This window comes from Setaria italica, chromosome VII (assembly GCF_000263155.2).
Source record: "Setaria italica strain Yugu1 chromosome VII, Setaria_italica_v2.0, whole genome shotgun sequence".
Lineage (NCBI taxonomy): Eukaryota > Viridiplantae > Streptophyta > Magnoliopsida > Poales > Poaceae > Setaria > Setaria italica.
In genome coordinates, this window is record NC_028456.1 from 12,078,145 (window position 1) to 12,094,844 (window position 16,700).

General features: G+C 47.3%; 2 protein-coding genes across 2 annotated transcripts; both read left to right on the forward strand.

Moving 5' to 3' along the window:
* Positions 1–582: 582 nt before the first annotated feature.
* On the forward strand, positions 583–2,717 carry LOC101783835 (F-box/LRR-repeat protein 13). Its single transcript, XM_004975137.3, has 3 exons — positions 583–1,693; positions 1,809–1,952; positions 2,041–2,717. The coding sequence occupies exons 1-3, from the start codon at positions 656–658 to the stop codon at positions 2,425–2,427; spliced, it is 1,569 nt and encodes a 522-aa protein (XP_004975194.1). The 5' UTR covers positions 583–655; the 3' UTR covers positions 2,428–2,717.
* Positions 2,718–8,430: 5,713 nt separating this feature from the next.
* On the forward strand, positions 8,431–10,330 carry LOC101767671 (probable FBD-associated F-box protein At1g32375). The gene is made up of 3 exons (XM_004977774.1): positions 8,431–9,558; positions 9,671–9,814; positions 9,941–10,330. Exons 1-3 carry the CDS (start codon positions 8,431–8,433, stop codon positions 10,328–10,330), a joined length of 1,662 nt encoding a protein of 553 aa, XP_004977831.1.
* The last annotated feature ends 6,370 nt before the right edge of the window (positions 10,331–16,700 follow it).

Sequence of the window (16,700 nt, forward strand, 5' to 3'; positions counted from 1 at the left end):
AATGATCTATCTTTGGGATTGAGCGTGCCGCCATGAGCATAATACCAATTTTTTGCTCGCTACGGCCATTCGAGAGTCTGTGGTACTATTCCCCTAGTAATTATGTTATATTCCATCCTCTGTCATTTCATGATCCTCTTCTTGTAACCTCTTGGCTCAAGACGATGAAGCCGGGGAGGAGCCGGCGGGGGGGCTGGCGGTGGCGTCAGGCCGGGGGAGGAGCCGGTGCGGTGGAGTGGGGGACGGCGGTGGCATCGCGGTGAGGGCCGGGGGCGTGCGGCGGTCGACGGTGGTAGCGGCGGCGTCGGTCGACGGGGGCGGCGACGAGGGCGTGCGGCGGCGTCGGATGAAGCGGGGTGGCGGCAGTCGACGGGGGCGCCGCCGAGGGGGCGGCGGTGATGGCGTACAGGCTGGGGGCGGCGACGAGAGCGCACGGCGGACGAGGCAGGGCGGCTGCGCTGGCATTCCGAAAAGACTCGTTGGAGCGGTTTAGGAAACTATTTTGATTTTATGACGGTGTTTTCCTCACGGGGAAGCAAGCACCCAAACAACAAAATCGCAGTGCCTTGTGAGCCCCGTCCGTGTCCCTTTCCCTGTGGCATCTCACGGGCAGCAACACAGCACTCGGCAGCCACACACTTCTCGCTCCTGCGCTATGGCCAACCGGGCGCCGCCATTCCTCGCGGACCGCGAGACGCCGTCCATCGCTCGCCGCCATGGCATGGAGCAGCAGCTGGAAGAGGGTACAGAAGGCATCCTCGCCCACATCCTCTGCACCATCCCTGGCCCGCCCGTCTCCGCCGACGCCCACCTCTGCATCCTCCTCGACTCCGACGGCGGCGGCGTCGACCGCGTCAGCCTCCTCCCCGACGCGCTCCTCCGCGACATCGTCTCGCGCCTCCCCATCAAGGACGCCGCCCGCACCGCCGCGCTCTCCCGCCGCTGGCGCCCCATCTGGCTCTCCACCCCGCTCGTCCTCGACGACACCCACCTCCTCCCGGCGGGCCGCGACGAGATCCCGAGGCACGTCGAGGTCGCCCAATCGAGCGCCGTCGCCGCCGCCGTTTCCCACATCCTCGCCACGCACCCGGGCCCCTTCCGCTGCATCCGCCTCGCGTGCTGCCACATGGACGAGGACCACGGCCGGGTCGCACGCTGGCTCCAGCTCCTCGCCGTCAAGGGCGTCCAGGAGCTCTTCCTCATCAACCGCTGCCTGTCTCCGTTCACCATCACCACGCACATGCCCGCCACGTTCTTCAGCATAGCCACGCTCACCCGCCTCTACCTCGGCTTCTGGAGGTTCCCCGACACGGCAGACCTCCCGCGCGGCGCCGCTTTCCCTCACCTCCGGGAGCTCGGCCTCTGCAGCGTCGTCATCGAGAGCCGCGACATGGACTTCATCCTCGCCAGGAGCCCCGTGCTCGAGATCCTCTTCTTGCAAGGCCACATGTGTCCCCCGCTGCATCTCCGGCTCGTCAGCCACAGCCTCCGGTGCGTGCAGATCCACTGGTCTCATGTGGAGACCATCGCCGTGGTGGATGCGCCGTGCCTCGAGCGGCTCATCCTGAGCGGAGATTGGAGAAAGAAAGGCAAGGGCACCAGGATCAAGCTTGCTCATGCCCCAGTGCTGCGCTTATTTGGGTACTTTGAGCCTGAAAAGCATGCTCTACATATCGGCAATACCACCATCAAGGTGAGTGCTTTGCATCTCCCGTTTCTGATCTTGGTTATCTTTTCCATACGCTTCAACATGTTAATATGTGAACTTTCTTGAACTGTGTTTTTGGCTGGATTGGATTGCTTTGCAGGCTGGCACATTGATGAATGCAAGTGCTATGGTCCCAGCTACCAAGATCCTGGCCTTGCAAGTTCGTTTTGGAGTCCGCAATGATGCCAAGATGTTGCCCAGCTTCTTCAGATGCTTCCCCAATGTCGAGAGGCTGCATATTTATGTGAGACTCAGCTCCTGCACAGTTTAGCATTAATTTGCTGCATGATTCAGCTCTTGCTGAATTTTGTAATGTTTTAATCAATATGCAGTCTAAGAAAACTGATGAACCCACTGGCAAGCTCAACCTCAAGTTCTGGCAGGAGGCAGGTGCCATCGAGTGTGTTAGATCACATATCAACCAGTTGATATTGCATGATTTCCGAGGGGAGAAGAATGAGCTTGCCTTCCTTAAGTTCTTCATTGAGAGTGCGCAGATGCTGAAGAACCTGGTGATTGTGTGTGCTAAAGGGTGTTTCAATTCGAAGGCTGAGGTGAATTCCAAACTGCAGACTCTGTTCGCTGGAAAGAAGGCCAGTAAATGCTGTTTACCACTGGTTTATGAGAGCGCGTTTCCTGAAGGAGGTTTCCCCTGGAACTTGCAAAGAGCATCTGATTTTTCTCGTGATGACCCTTTTGGGTTCCTTGCACTAGTTTAATTTCTCCGGAATCGTTATCTACACTGCAAGGCACTGTTTCTGGATCGTCAGCCTTTTGCTTGTTTCCCCACTTTTGAAGGCTGGGCTGGGTTCTTGGTTCTACTAGCAGTCTTGCATCATTAGCTTCATGTGTTGAAGTTGCACTAATGCTTGTGCAAATGACTAATGCTACTTTAGACAGACGTTGTTTTCTGGATTTCAGTTATATAAATTAGCGTGTTTGTGTTTCATGTGATCTTTGTAGCATGGCGGCCGGCTTACCATGATGATATATATCTCAGATTCTGCTATATGCATGGCTTCGTCCTTGTGAGAAATTGAGACATCTGATCTAGTTCATGGTCTGCTTACTGCATAAGTTTCCATGAAATGTTTGTTCCTTCTGGTAGCAAATATTTGTTCGATTCTCATAAAAGTCATAATGATTAACTATGGTCTTTCTGGTTTAATTTCTTCTGAAACAAGAATCCTGAAACCATTTTTGTGTGAGACTGAAGCCAAATTAATATACCTATATCCTGAAACCTTTTTTGTGTGCGACTGAAGCCAAATTAAGGTACCTATATATATGTGTCATAATGCTATCTCAATTTCTTGGGGGTGCCTGTAGCGCGTCAGCGCTGATCGCTCCGTGCCTGTAGTGCGCCACCATGTTGCCTGGCTTGGAGCGCAATGTGCTGTTAAACCAACATAGAGGCAATGGCATACTTTGACTGCCCCTTCACCCCAGAATGGTGAGCAGATTTTGATTGGTTCTAAGCTCAACAAGTCGTTCGCTGCAACCCTTCCCTCCTGCATTCCTTGAAACTTTTTAGACCCTGTTCAATGCATTGCTATAATAAGTCAGTGCTGTTGGTTTTCTTAGCAGTAGGTGAGAGGTGCCTTGAAAGCTACTAACGGTTCATGTTTTACCCATTCTTCTCTGCTAAAGGTCTACAAAAGCTGGTACAATCCCCATGGGCCATGGGTAAAGGCTATTGTGGTGAGTTTTCACTGTCAAGAAAAGAACAAGCAGGTTTCAATATTTGTGAAAAATTCGTAGTTTCGTGAGAAAGCTGCAAATTTATCTGTTTGGTTTCACTATTTGACCTGGATAGTCCCCAGGTTATGTTCTGTGCATGCATGCATATCCGTAGCTCGTGCATCAGATATAATCAGACAGAGTTTCAGAATTTGTACAAGACACTGCAAGCGAAAAGGAATGTCTATGGTTGTTGCCTCCAACTTTTTTTTTCTCCTCTATTGTTCATTTTAGTCATGAGTTAGTAGCTGCAGGTACATACCCATCTGCCCATTCTGCCAATCTAGCCGTTGTCACCAGAGCAGAGATGGGGGTGCATTAGATGTGTCAGCCTGCCGTGGTTGCGTGACGAATACAGATGATGGCCATGGAAGATTTTGAGTCTGCATCAAGGTTTTCAGCAGTTCACAATCACTAGGACATGCGGTACCTTTACACCCTACACTATCATGAGAGATAAAATATGATTCATATCGTTTGATCTATCTGATATTATGACAAGTTGAGAAATCTCAGACAGTACATGGCCTGCTTACTTCATTACCAATTTGCATAACCATTTTCCATGAAATATCTGTTCCTTCTAGCAGCATATATTTGCTTGATTGTCTTTCTGGTCTTTTTTTTTTTAACAAGAATCCTGACTACTGTTACATAAAAAACTTGGTATATTATATCCAAACATAAAACTTGGTATTTCTAATCACTTTCTGTAACAAGAGGCCTAAACACAAAAGTAGCAAACTTGGTTGGGTTTACTCACCAAATTGAGAGGGTCCATCTAACAGCGTGGCGTGGTGGAACGTGATGGCAAGTGATGCTGGTGTTTTTGAGTGTTGTATGTAATTCTCTTTTGTAGGGGGGTCATACTAGTTCTATTTCTGTTAAATTTCCAATTGCCATTGTAGTTTACTGTCATAAATAGTTGTAGTTTTATGGAATTAACTCTGTATTGATTTGTGATTTAAATTGGGATGAAAACAATCAGAAACGAAATCACATTATCGGAAACGATTCTCGGTCAGTCAGGAATTTACCATATTTTCTAAATAAACTATTATGTGAGAAATGCCATGTAGAGGTGAAAGAGATTAGAAATACCAAGTTTTATGTTTGGATAGAATCGGAAATGATAAAAAACACGAAGTATGTTATCATGTACTGGCAGGCAGAGGCAGTCCTCATATGAGACATTAGCAGCACAGCAACATTGCAAACAAAGAGCATAGTAGTTACTTGCTCGTATGTCTTTGTGATATACTTGTGCTATATTTTACCACGGTGATGCTTGTATGTCTTTGTGATATATTGGTGTTATATATTACCATAGATGTGATCCTGTGTAAAAAGTTAGAACATATGCCTGTATGCATAAGTTAATTAATGGCGCTGCTTTTAGTTAGTTTTTCTTCTTATTCATTAATTTGTAGCTTGTCGGCTCACTTATTACCGAAATCTTGAGATATAGAACTTGGTGCTCGGCGTACCTTATAGTTGCTTGTGAATCCCACTCCCAGAACCTCTTACTTCTGCTTTCATGCATTTTGCGCATGATGTTTAATTATGTATTTATGGAACTCATGCCTTTTGAGGAGGGATGCTTAGAGTAGCTTTGTTGTGAAATAGTACCCAGCTTAAGGGTAGTTCTCGTTAGGAGTTAGGCCTGCTCCATGAGTATGTAGGTTAATATCGATCACTCAATAATATTGCATCCATCCTAAATTATAGATCGTTTTTACTTTTCAAAATTCATAGCTTTTGCTATGTACCTAGACATAACGTATATCTAGGTGTATAACAAAGCTTATGAACTTAGAAAAAGCAAAACAATCTATAATTTGGGACGCAGAGGGAGTACATCCTCTTAAACCAATAATGTTTGGTGTGGGATGGTACGGTAGAAAGGACCCATCACTTGGTGTGATATGTATAATTGGGTTTTTATTCACTGAGTAATGGCAACTTTGTAGAGCTTATATTGGTGCCTTTTTTACAAAAAATGTAAATGACCTAATCATGTAGAAAAGTAGGAAGTTGAGTGTTTGCTTCTCTTGGTTCAAACTTTAGGCTTGAAAATCTGTGCCTTAAACTCAAAATTATCATAATATTATAATCTATTTAGCAGTTGAGTGTTACCCGAAGCACTGCTAGGGAAGCAGGAATACAAAGTATTAGAAAGCTGGAAAATACAAAAGAAATCAGCAAGTGCATATTTTATTAAACAAGAACCAAACAACAATTAATAGTCTCATAGAAAGTTCCATTTCAAACACATAGTGAAATTTTAAGTCTATCATATTATACAACATGCAAGAAATATCTCTTTTTCTTTGGTGTGTTCGTGCTTTCCTTCTATTACCCCACCACATGTCGCTTTCCTCTCACTCTTTTCGGCACTGCTAGCGCCCGGATGTCCGATCCGGGTGCTCCGGGCGCTAGCCGTCAGATGATGAGTCCCGCATCGCGCCTGCATCATGAGCCCCCCTGTCATGCGCCACTACCGGTCTTGTTGGAGAGCCATCGAGTGCTCTGCCCCTACACCCTGAGTCCTGCCGCCCGCACAAGCAAAGAGAAAGGAAGAGACAGCTGGTCGGAGGGAAGATGAAGATGAAAGAATAGTTTATGGAACATCAAAAATTGCATCTGCAACACTGAAAAACAATCTATGCAACATCAGAAAAATCAACTTTTGCAGCTTCGAGAACAATTTATGGAACTAGCTCATCACTGCAACATCAAGGAAAATATATTGCAACATCAAAAAGAAGCTGCCACAACATTCTTAACATTCTACTCCAACCTTAGAATGGCATCTCCATCTCTACCTATCCAACTGACATGTATAGGGAAACAAAACTAGATGCACTTTCGAAACATTGAGGGAAATCTATTGCAACAGTTCGCTAAAAGCTACTGCAACATCAAGACAGTATCCCTGCAACAAATCGATTAACCCATTTCCACATAGGCATGATGCAAAGAGGGGATGAAGAAGGACAGCCATGTCTTGGATTAGCAAGGGAGAAAACAGACATTGAAGGAAGGGGCCACTGTCATGCAGCAAATCGAGCAGCCTGGTCACATGTGTGTCACCCTCACCTGGTTCTCGTCTATTTCCTCCACCTAGGGAGGCGGTGGTGCATGGAGTTACGGGTCGTCTTCGTGAAGAAGCTGCTGCAGTAGTTGGATGTCGGCTCAGTAGGGCAAGCAACATGGGATGTAGGAAGAAGAAGCATCGATGGAGGTCGCCATGGCCGGATGAGAGAAAAAAATGAGTGGTTGAGAGCTGTCAGCTAGATATGGATGAGAGTTTTCTATTAATTAATGGTTGTTGGTGGTTGTGGGCTGCATTCGATATTTTATTGGACGTCGGACGCGCAAGTCGTAGCATTACCACACTCTTTTCCTTTCTCAACACATCTCAAAGGCCTAGCACTGGTATAACTTGTCTAGTAAAAAAATTGTGTTCCAGATAGACCGTGCAGTGAGATTCACAATGCACCGAATGCAAGTTGCACCTCTTTTTCTTCTATACCCCCACTTCCCTTCTCTTACCCCTTCATCATGGATTGTTTTCATACCATTTCCTTTCCCAAAATAGCTATGCCAGGCCCAATGCATATATACAATAGTCTAATAAAAAATAACTATATGCAAGATAAGCTATGCGATTGTGAGATTACTATGCACCTATGCACCCAATGCATGTAGCACATCCTTTTTCTTTCATATCCCTACTTTCCTTCATTCACCCCTCCACAAGTCGCTTTCACCCACGCATTTTCTCTCTCAACACGGCTCTCCCATGCCCAATGTAAAAAAGTTGCTTTCCAGATAGGTAGTGAGATATTGAGACTACTCTACACCCAAATCCAATTCCCATTCTCTCATCCTCCACAGGTCACACTCATCACACACTTTTTTGTCACTTAATATGGCTGTCCTAGACCCAATGCAGATATACAATACTAATTGTCTCATAAAAAACTTGAGGACAGGCCCAACACACACATGTAGTCTTTTCGAAAGTTGTGTTCTAAATAGGCAATGGAGTTTTGAGAATAGTGTGGACATCCAACTTAACAAACGTCACTTTCAGAAATATTCCATGTCACTTTCTCTTGTATATGTTCTCACTATCCTCCTCTCATCCCTCGATTGGTCGCTTTCGTCCCATACTTTTTGTCTCTCAACACGGCTCTCCCAGGTAACCTACTGCTTTTTGTTAGTTAAGCTACTGCACCCTCTGCAGGTCACTCTCACATTTGAAGCTCCCACTATTGTTCAGCTAAAATCTTATGTCTGGACGGTAGAGTAGGCTACAAGCCATATTAGAGCGTTAGGCCTGCCCTAACCCTAAGTTGCTACAAGTTGACAATCTTATATTTCATTTCTCTCACTCTACCTCCTACTACCCCACCGCTGAATAACACCCATGTCAAAAAGGATGCTTAACTGAGTCCTACAGAAAAACGTTTTCCTTATCTTGTTACTCTCCTATTTCGGTCGTTTGCACTGAGTCTTTGCATTGTGAGGCTGGCACTATTCGCTCGATAAGTCGATAACGCATGAGAGAAGCATACTTGAAATTTATTTTTAAAATTTTGGAAAACCTGGTCAATTTACCCTCCTATACATGCAATTTTGAGAGCGAAATTTTGTAATTTTTCCACGATCATGGCTAGGCTGGACACGAATTTAACCTCCTATACAAAATATTTTGAGAGCGAAATGAATCAGCACAGTTTGCGGTGAATTGTGATTAGCCACTGATAAGCACCGACTAGCAAACACCACCCAGTGGGCCCGCTGAGAACTTGCTTTCGACACGTGGCTCTACCAACCCGCCACCACTGCCAAACAAAACAGGAGCTCATTCTGCCTGTCACCCACTCCCTCGCGTCGCTTCCTCGCACATCGAAGCCCAAACCAAAACCCTCGTCGGCTTGGCCCCTACCCTTCCGGCACCGGCGGCGGCGACCATGGCCGGCCAAGCGGCAGGGACCCGCACCTCGAGGCGCTCATCAGCCGGGCGCTGCCCACCATCCACCGCTGCATCCTCTTCGACTCCGACGGCGGCGGCGTCGACTTCCTCAGCGGCGTCCCCGGCGAGCATCTCGGGTCCCACCGATCGTGCCAGGGACCCTCATCTCGACGCGCTCATCAGCAGCGCGCTCTCCACCATCCACCGCGCCCTTCCATCCCCGTCTGTCTCTGTCGGCGGCCGCCTCTGCGCCCTCCCCGACGCACCCGACGGCGGTGGCCCCGACCGCCTCAGCTGCCTCCCCGACGCGCTCCTCCGCGACATCATCTCGCGCCTCCCCGTCAAGGACGCCGTGCGCACCGCCGCGCTGTCCCACCGCTGGCGCCCAGTCTGGCTCTCCGCCCCTCTCGTCCTCTACGACGCCCACCTCCTCCCGGCGCCCACGGACGACATCCCGAGCCGCGTCAAGCGCGCCGACTCCGACGCCGCCGCTGCCGCCGTCTCCGTCATCCTCGCCGCGCACGGCGGCCCGCTCCGCTGCGCCTACCTCGCCTGCGGCAACATGGACGGAGACCGCGCCCGCGTCGCGCGGTGGCTCCAGCTCCTCGCTGTCAAGGGCGTCGAGGAGCTCCTCCTCATCAACCGCCCGCCGCTGCAGATCGACAAGCACCTCCCCGCCACGCTCTTCAGCATGGCGGCGCTGACGCGGCTCTACCTCTGCTTCCTGAGGTTCCCCGCGACGGCCGGCCTCCCGCGCGGCGCCGCGTTCCCCCGCCTCCGCGAGCTCGGCCTCTGCAGCGTCGCCATGGAAGGCCACGCCGACATGGACTTCATCCTCGCCAGGAGCCCCGAGCTGGAGAACCTCTGCTTCGAGGGTCACATGTTCCCGCCGCTGGGCCTCCGCCTCGCCGGCCGCAGCCTCCGGTGCGTGCAGATCCACTACTCCAAGGTGAAGAGCATCGCCGTCGTCGACGCCCCGCGCCTCGCGCGGCTCATCGTCATGAACTCGCCCCTCAAGGCTGGGGGCTCGTGCACCATCAAGATCGGCAACGCGCCGTCGCTGCATCTGTTTGGGTACTTCGATCCAGTTAGCCACGTGTTACAGGTCGGCAGCACCGACATCAAGGTGTGCTTGCTTGGCTAGCTCTTGCATGTACTACAATTGATCCGTGCTAATTTTTTGCCTGTCCTTTTACTTTGTTTTACCGGATTAATTATTGGATTTGCTTTATTTGTAGGCTGGGACATTGGTTGATGCAAGGGCCATGGTCCCGGCTGTCAAGATCCTGGCCTTGAAATTTCACTTCCGGGTCCGGAATGATGCCAAGATGCTGCCCAGCTTCCTCAGATGCTTCCCCAACGTCGAGAGGCTGTATATTCATGTGACACACTGAGACTCTGATCATCACCACTTCATCTATTTAGCACTATATGTGAACTTTAATTTGCAATGATGCTAATAACTTTAATTTAATTTGCAAAAAATGGTGGTTTGATCGGTTTTGCAGTCCGAGAAAGTGAACGAACCCACGGGCAAGCTCAACTTCAAGTTCTGGCAGGAGGCCGGCGGCATCCAGTGCGTGGAGTCGCGCGTCAAGCAGCTGGTGTTCCATGATTTCCGGGGGGAGAACAGCGAGCTGGCCTTCCTCAAGTTCTTGGTCGAGAGCGCGCGCGTGCTGGAGAAGCTCGTGATCGTGTGCGCCGATGGGTGTTTCGGTTCTGTGGACGAGGCCAATTCGAAGGTGAAGAAGAACCTGTTCGCTGGGAAAAAGGGCGCCGGAGGCTGCGCGCTGCTGGTACTGGAGGGTGCCAAGGAGAAAGAAGGGGCACCTTGGCCCTACGATAGAGGCTTCGACTTCTCTCGTGTCGACCCGTTTGAGTTCGTCGTGCCAACTTAATTCCTCTGGAGTCGCCAGCAGTGTCTCCTGTTCAGTATATGCATTATTATAGTAATTAAAACTTGTGTCCAGTGGTGAAGTTACTAGTACTATAGTTTGTGCAAATGACCTATGCTATGTACAGTCCATGATTTGTCGCCCAAGGATAAGATCATTAGTTTGTGGGTTAACAAGTTAGTTGTTTGTTTAAATAGATTCGTACGTGATAGCAGGACTCGCTGCTCAAAAGTTTGGATCTGAAATGTGTGTGCCTTTTCTAATCATCTCGCGCTGGTTGCGTCCGCCGGGACTACGTACGTGCTTCCCCTTTTTCTGACGTCGCTGCGTTGATTGTGGTTGATGCATGTGTCTGTGGGAGAGGCCAAGGAAAATGCAATTCAGGGCAGGCAGAAGGATGTGGGAGGAAATCGAAGGGCAAGATCAGCGTTCTAGCTCTTTTGGTGGCAATCAGAATTATATTTCTTTCTTATTTGTACCAAGTCTCTCATATTTGGTGGCATTGATGCTGCACTACAGTTTCGAGTTTCAACTACGAGTGCACTCGGCCACTCGCTGCTTCACGTCGGGGACAACGACAACAACTACCGTTCGCGCTCGGTTCTTGTTGCAGCGGCAGATGGATGGGTAGATGCATGGGCAAGGAACCTATACATGGCTATAGTAGGCAGCACCATGTCCAGACCTGGAGCCTCTTCCTTGCCGCTTGACTTTATTTGTGCACACTTTCTATATGTAGCACTTTGGCTGGTTATTATTAGCAGGTTTGGTTCCACATGTTTGCACTGCACCGTAGTAATAACTAGCCCGATGAGAATCGGAGCCCCCACTTGCTTATTGCAACATCAAAATAAAATATCTGCAATATAAACAATCCATGTTTGCAGCATCAAATGTTTATGTTTGCGATACGAAAAATAGGTTAATGTATGCATCATCTGAACTTGTTTCATGCAACATTTTCAGACAAATCATCATATAGTTTGCCGACCTTTTAATTCGTATCAGTGAAATAGTAAAAAAATAAATATCGCGATATAAAAAATCAATAGATGAAACATTAGAATTAAATAAATAGTTAACATCCATAAAATTGATCATGAACACCACAAGATGCATTCATATGCAGCACTCGAAAAAGGGGTGGATCTAGGGGGGCTCGAGCCCCCTTACCCCATGGATACCATGGAGCCCCCCAAAGCCATGGCAACCACCTTCTCGTGCATCGGGACCTCGATCTGGCTGGGCTGCTAGTTGGCGGCGACATGGACCGTCCCCTGAGCAACGTTCCTTGTGCGCCACCTGGCCTTCATGTTCTTGACAGTTAATACATGGATGAAGAGGAAGAGGAAAAAAAGGAGGAGAAAGAAGAAGATAAAGAGAGAAGGGAGGAAGAAAAGCCCACTATGTCCAAGAGCTAGATCCGACGCTGCTCGCAAACATCTACATCAGTTGCAACATCCAAATTTAATGCAACATGGTTGATCTGTGCTCTCTTGTGCAATGATGCAATCTAGCTGCCATTGCGGCCACTAATCTCTTGTCCATCCAAATCCATCGGGGGAGCCGTCGCTCATCCTTGCCTTGAGCCTTGTTGCCACCTGACCCCCAACTCCCATCGTGCGGCTAAAGATGTAGCCTGAGCTGGAGGAAGGGGGATTGTCAAATTGGATGTTGGTATAACAGGTCATGGATGAGGAGGTGGCGCGCGATGCAGCCCTGGAAGCAAGTAGTAGCACGCAGTGCCAGCATAGTGATGTCAAGGCGAGCACACAGCTACAGTAGCCGAGGCGGAGCATGAGGCAGCGGGTGAAAAGCTAGAGCATATGGTAGAATCGGAGGTCGAAGTCGTCGTGGGTGATGCTGGGGATGGAAGGGAACCAGAGGCTAGGTAAGAAGAGTATGGAGGGAAGACTAGTGGATAAGAAAGGAGCGGTAGATGGATAGAAGTAGCACGGAGTGACACGGAGACAAACAACAAGAGCTCTTTTACGGTACACAATACTAGGCTATACTAGTGTTCAAAAATGACTAGTATACAAACATCTTATGGTCAATATTAATTATATTACTACTTAAACTTTCACTTGTGGTATGGGTAGTATACATGAATAGTATAGGTAGTATAAGGATATCATGGTAAAAGAACACAAATGATATCACTGTTGGTGTTTAGACTCGGCAACCTGCCGAGGGGGTATCCGAGGTAGTGTTTTGTGCGTGGGGCTTGTTGAAGACCAGGAACTCGAAGGTGAACTCAAACACATGATTTAAACAGGTTCGGGCCGCTTATGTCATGCAATACCCTACGTCCTGTGTGTGGGTTGATTGTATTGATTACTGAGATGTTTGGAGGGGGTCCCTGCCTCGCCTTATATTGCTAGGGGCAGGGTTACAGGTCGGTTGTTGTACAAGAGTACTAGTCAGATTTGACCAGAGAGTCCTACTGTAATTGCTACGAGTAGTTTCCTAATCCTTGGCTAGTCCTTGTCCGCCACGTAGACCACACCGTCCTGCACCATAGTTTTCGTGCTTGACACGTCTTGGTCTACATCCCAGTATTGTAGGACTGTCCAAGCCTCCCGGTGGACCCATAGGTGTATGGCTGAGAATCACTAAAATTTTATTTTTGACACTAGCATAAAGTTTAAAAGGCCATTCCGTTTGAAATATCACTTTTCACATGTAATAATTACTAAATTATCCATAATCATTAACATTTAGATCTTATATATACTATATACTACTAAGTAGTACTATTGTGTACTATAAAAGAGTTCAACAACAAAGGTTTGGTGTTCGATTTATTTTTCTCCTCGGATGACCACACTCAAGCATTTTTGTTCTAGTCGCTACAGTAAACACCCCCCCCCCCCCCCACCCTGGCCCTTGGGGAACACTACCCTGGTAGCAGCGACATGCCAGCAGGGGCGACGGCGCGAGCTCCTCGCGAGCAGCTGGGCCTGCTTCCTGGTAGGCAACCACGCAAGGTCCCCACGGGCGGCCACGCCTGCTCCCACAGCGGCAGTGCGAGCTCCCCGCGAGCAGCTGCACCTGCTCCCCTAGCGGCCGCGCGAGCTCCCCCGTGGGCGGTCTTGATTTGGCTCATCCCTCCATAGATTTGTGAATTCGAGTACTCAAATAGATTCGTAAGATATCAACGGAGCTTTGATTGCAAGTGATTGAGTTGAGATTCAACGTGGATGATGAATTTCACCATTCATAAGCCCGGACGCGTGCTGCTCGTCGCCACGGGGACAACAAAAGCCAAGCGCGGGGGACGACGGTGAGCTCGCTAGCCCAGAGCCGCGCAAGCAGACGGTCGGTTGCCCAATAGGTCGCACAGCGCTCGTCCTAGGTTTGCTCCTCCTCGCTGCCGTCGCGGTGGAGCCGTTCATCGCCGAGGCGAAGAAGAAGAAGGTGGACTCCGCCGCCTCCGCGCCCGCGCTATCCACGGACGCACCGGCACCCGCCGTGGATGGGCCCAGCAGGCAGGCTGCCACCCCGGCCCTGAGGGGGCATCGATAGTCTCTCCGACTCGGATGACTCCAACGACAATTGATGTGTTCTTCTTTTTTTCGTGTGTGTGTTCAATTGTTATCTTTTAAAATAGTACTTTGGTAATATTAGACTATGCAATTATTTCTGTACCTGGACGCTGCACGATTCTCTGAGTGCCCTGCGCTTCATGGTATGATTGTGCTTTGCCGTGACACATCTACAAGACCACGCAGTGTACTATGTAGGTCTTCGATCACTAATTCGCATGCGAATTAGTGATTAACATAGTATTTTACTATCAATTTGAATATCAACGGTCAGAATATTACAGACATTTCTTACCAAACCTATAGTTTCATAGCTGTTGCAACCAAACAGCTTTTAGCTTTCAAACAGCTCACAATAGTATTTTTTACAGCTTACAACCTACATCATCTTTTTCATAGCTCATAGCCTAACTAAACATACCCTCAACCACCCACACACGGTAACGTCCCGTACTCTCGTACCTTGTGTGTGCCTCCAGCGGCGGCAGCCATGGCTGAAAAATTTCAAGATTTGGGTTTCAATTCGCAAGCCTTTTAGAATTTGACACCTTGACCCACGTGTCAATGACTTAGTGACCCACGTATCACAGTACGTGTCATTGTACGAACTGATATCCAAATCTTGAAATCTTCGCCATGGCTTTAAAGCCTCGCATTTCTCGTGGCTTGAAGCGAGCGGGCCGCGCAGAGCACGGAAGGCCATGGCGAGCTGAAGCGCGCAAGAGGGCTACGGAAAGAAAAGAGGCCACGTGGACCAGAAGTGCGCCAGTGGGCCGCAGAGCAGGAGGAGCATACGAGCGGGCCGCGACCGTTAATGGCCCATGACACGGTATCTGTTTTTTCTTTAACTTTCTTTTTGAGTATGAATACTGAGTATGTTTATTATAGAATTTAAAAAACTCTTACATGTATTCGATTTTGCAATGTTCAAATGAACACAAACAATATCAAGTTTCACTAAACAAAATAACAAAAGTAAATAAATATTCATTTAAAACCTATAATAATTTAAAATATTTTTTACAATGTGAAAAAGTGAATTTGCATGGTGAATAATTTATCTACAAAGTGAAAAGATAATTTAACATTGCAAACAAATGGTACCCCCTATTTTTTTTCCAAAAAACTAAAGTAAGTAAAAAAAATTGGGGGTTCCTAATTCTATGTTTCATAGTCAAATTAAAAAATAGGATGTTTTTAGTTTCAGCACAGGCCTTAGAACGTTTGACCAAGATGAGCACAGGGTACTGACAGGTGGAGCCAAGGGAAAAATCATCTTTTCCAACCTTAGTTAACAATTAACACATTGATGAAAATGGCAACAAAATGGGCAAATGGCATTGCAGGGATGGAACAAAATTTCTATGGCATTGAAGGGAGAGATAAGAATTTCTATGGCATTGAGGGAATGTGAGGATTAGAGATAAATTCATATATTCTGTTTAGCCTATAATGTGAGAAAGATGGTGACACATACGGATAAATTATTCTACATGGAGAACAAATGCATAAGAATCATGAACAACTTAATATACAAAGTGAATTAAATGACTCCATGTCATGAACAAATTATTCGATGTGAGAACAAACCATATTATTCTTAGAAGAGAACAAAATATGTCCACATGACGAACAATTTATTCTAATAAATAAATAAATTTATTTACATCCCCAACTAGTAATGAAAATTAAAAATGTAATAAAATAGAGTGAACAAAAAAGGAAAAAATAAATTTGCTTTAGACACCGCACATTGTGGTACAAGCTAATTTGCTTATTTTTAAGCGAAACAGCAGGGAGGCCCCTATCCTTATATGTACAGTTTACAAGGCCCAAAGCCCAAGGGGAAGAGGGAGATTACAAGAGGTTACTCAGCCAAATATTAATCTTATCACCCATGGAAGTTTTGGCTCTAAGCGAAACCCTTCTCATTTCCTCGCAAAGCTTAGCCTCCAGCGTGCAAAGGAAAGGGATTGTGCATTGAAGACAATACTGTTTCTATGGCACCATAAGGTCCAACAGGCCACAATCACAATTTCCCTGATGATGCAAGAGCCAAAACGCTGCCTAGCTTGAATGATCATCTGGAGAGGATGCAAGCTCGAGTCCCATTGGATATCAAGATAAATCCAACATGCTTCACTGAATGGGCAATTAAAGAAGAGGTGGGCCACCGATTCCTCAAGATTTTCCACACAAAGCACACAATTGTAGTTGTCTAGATGCATATGCTTTCTTCTGAAACGATTCCTTGTGTTGAGGCAATCTCTAAGTAGCAACCAAAAGAAGAACTTGTGTTTGCCCTGTGATTGTGATTTCCACATCCATTTGAATAATGGTGAAGATGGCCTGCTCCCTAGTAGGCAAGTATATGCTTTCTTACTCATGAATTCAGTAGATCCCCATATATGACACCATATATCATCTATGCCAACATCCCATGGCTGAGAAAAGATAATCCTGTAACTCAAGAAGTTGAGCATGTGCTTGTTGAGACAAAGGCAACCGGTACAAGGAGTTGTCATTGGAGCTGGAGTATTTCAAGAGAGATATATTTCTTTTCTTTGCAAAGGAGAATAGCTGTGGATATTTCCATTGAAGGACATTACTATTCCACAAGTCCTGCCAGAACATGATGGAGTCTCCTTTATTAGTACTACAGGTTGCCATCATGAAAAAATTTTGTGTTGGAGACATAATATCTCTCCACCAAAAGGATCCAACATTCGTCCTTGAATGCGGTGGGTCACCATTCTTGTATAAGCACTACCAGGTGAGATAGACCCCAGTGAGATCCACTTTGTTATAGAACTTATGGAGGAATT

Coding starts and splice junctions, on each gene's coding strand:
- LOC101783835 (XM_004975137.3), top strand. CDS start 656: ATGGCCAACCGGGCGCCGCCATTCCTCGCGGACCGCGAGACGCCGTCC. Junction 1,694..1,808: donor TCGGCAATACCACCATCAAG/GTGAGTGCTTTG, acceptor ATTGCTTTGCAG/GCTGGCACATTGATGAATGC. Junction 1,953..2,040: donor TCGAGAGGCTGCATATTTAT/GTGAGACTCAGC, acceptor ATCAATATGCAG/TCTAAGAAAACTGATGAACC.
- LOC101767671 (XM_004977774.1), top strand. CDS start 8,431: ATGGCCGGCCAAGCGGCAGGGACCCGCACCTCGAGGCGCTCATCAGCC. Junction 9,559..9,670: donor TCGGCAGCACCGACATCAAG/GTGTGCTTGCTT, acceptor CTTTATTTGTAG/GCTGGGACATTGGTTGATGC. Junction 9,815..9,940: donor TCGAGAGGCTGTATATTCAT/GTGACACACTGA, acceptor TCGGTTTTGCAG/TCCGAGAAAGTGAACGAACC.